Source organism: Bombina bombina, chromosome 2 (assembly GCF_027579735.1).
Source record: "Bombina bombina isolate aBomBom1 chromosome 2, aBomBom1.pri, whole genome shotgun sequence".
NCBI lineage: Eukaryota > Metazoa > Chordata > Amphibia > Anura > Bombinatoridae > Bombina > Bombina bombina.
Genome location: NC_069500.1, coordinates 509,989,902 through 509,991,431, shown reverse-complemented (window position 1 = coordinate 509,991,431; position 1,530 = coordinate 509,989,902). Strand labels below are relative to the sequence as shown.

Genomic DNA, 1,530 nt, shown 5'->3' with positions numbered 1-1,530 from the left:
TTTATGATAACATTTGTCTTCAGATAAGTTTGTTGTTTGTTAAAAAGAGACATTAAAATACATTTATTTATTATTTGGCAAATTAAGACATAGCAGATAAAATGTGAATGGTCCACTGCAATGATCAAAGCAATAATAATGAATGCATAGTGCAATTTAGTTTTATTTCCTTAATTAAATGAATGTTATATGTGGTTAAATGTAGGGGTTTTAGTCAATTTAAAAGATAATGCACATTATTTCAATCACCTGGTATTTAAGTACTACTGGATTTTTTTTGCAAATCAACTTGTATCCTCCAAACATAGGAAAACTGAAATGAAAAAAATGTGATATTCTTAATAATTCATTCATCTTTTACTACACATAGTAACTTTAAGGCATCTTGAACCTGTTTATTACGTAGACTATAGATGAATGGATTGAGTAGAGGAGTCATGACACTATTTAGAAGAGCAACCCATTTGTTAAGGTTAGGGGAAGAACTTTCAGCAGGGCGCACATATATAAAGATGGAGCTGCCATAAACTAAGGAGACAGCAGTGAAGTGTGAGGTGCAAGTTGAGAAAGCTTTCTTTTTTCCATCAGCAGATGGGATGTTCAGGATGGTGATGAGAATATTGCAGTAGGACAACAAAGTTATGATGAATGAACCCAGAATTACAGCTGAGGCAATGCTGGAAAAGAATAGGTAAAATACTGTAATATCAGAACAGCTAATCTCTGCTACAGCAGAGCAGTCACAGAAGAAGTGGTTTATTTCAAAGGGACCACAAAAGGAGAAATCAAGCATCTGGATTATGGGATAGATGAAAGAAAAGAACCCTGTAACCCAAGATAAAATAATTAACCAAAGACAAGTCCTCCTGGAGATAATTGAATGATATCTCAGTGGTTGACAAATAGCAACATAACGATCCACTGACATGACTGCCAAAAGATACAATTCCATGGCGCCAAAGGATGCATAGAAGTAAAGCTGAGTAATGCAACCAGGTAGAGAGATGGTTCTGTTGTTACTTACCAAGATTGTGAGAAGTTTCGGAACAGTGGTTGATATAATCCAAATGTCCAAAAATGCCAGGCTGAAAAGAAAGTAATACATTGGGGTGTGGAGACATTTGTTCAACCAGATAGTGAAAATTATTGCTAAATTACCTAATAAAGAAGTATAATAAATAATAAAAAACAAGACCAAAAAAAATGACTGCACTCTTGGCTCAAAAGTAAATCCAATGAGAATAAATTTAGTTTGATAATCAGAACCATTTCTATGCATAACTTTCATCTTTGCAAATATAGCCTCGGTAGCTAATTTTTAGAGAAGCACCTATAAGATAGAGTTTCAGAGAAATCAAAATATATTAAGCATACAGATATTTTAAAATGCAGAGCATGAATATAATGTAATCTGATTTGCATTAAATAATTTATATTAGTTATCAAAAATATGTTTTCAAGGATTTTAAAAAACCTAACTCTATAAAAGAAGAAATAATTATTTTTTTAGAAGCAATCGGCTAGATTACA

At 32.4% G+C, this 1,530-nt stretch overlaps 1 protein-coding gene across 1 annotated transcript; it reads right to left on the bottom strand.

Annotated features, from left to right (window-relative positions):
* Positions 1-346: 346 nt before the first annotated feature.
* On the bottom strand, positions 347-1,288 carry LOC128647109 (olfactory receptor 6C4-like). The gene has a single exon (XM_053699926.1). It carries the CDS (start codon positions 1,286-1,288, stop codon positions 347-349), a length of 942 nt encoding a protein of 313 aa, XP_053555901.1.
* Positions 1,289-1,530: the final 242 nt, after the last annotated feature.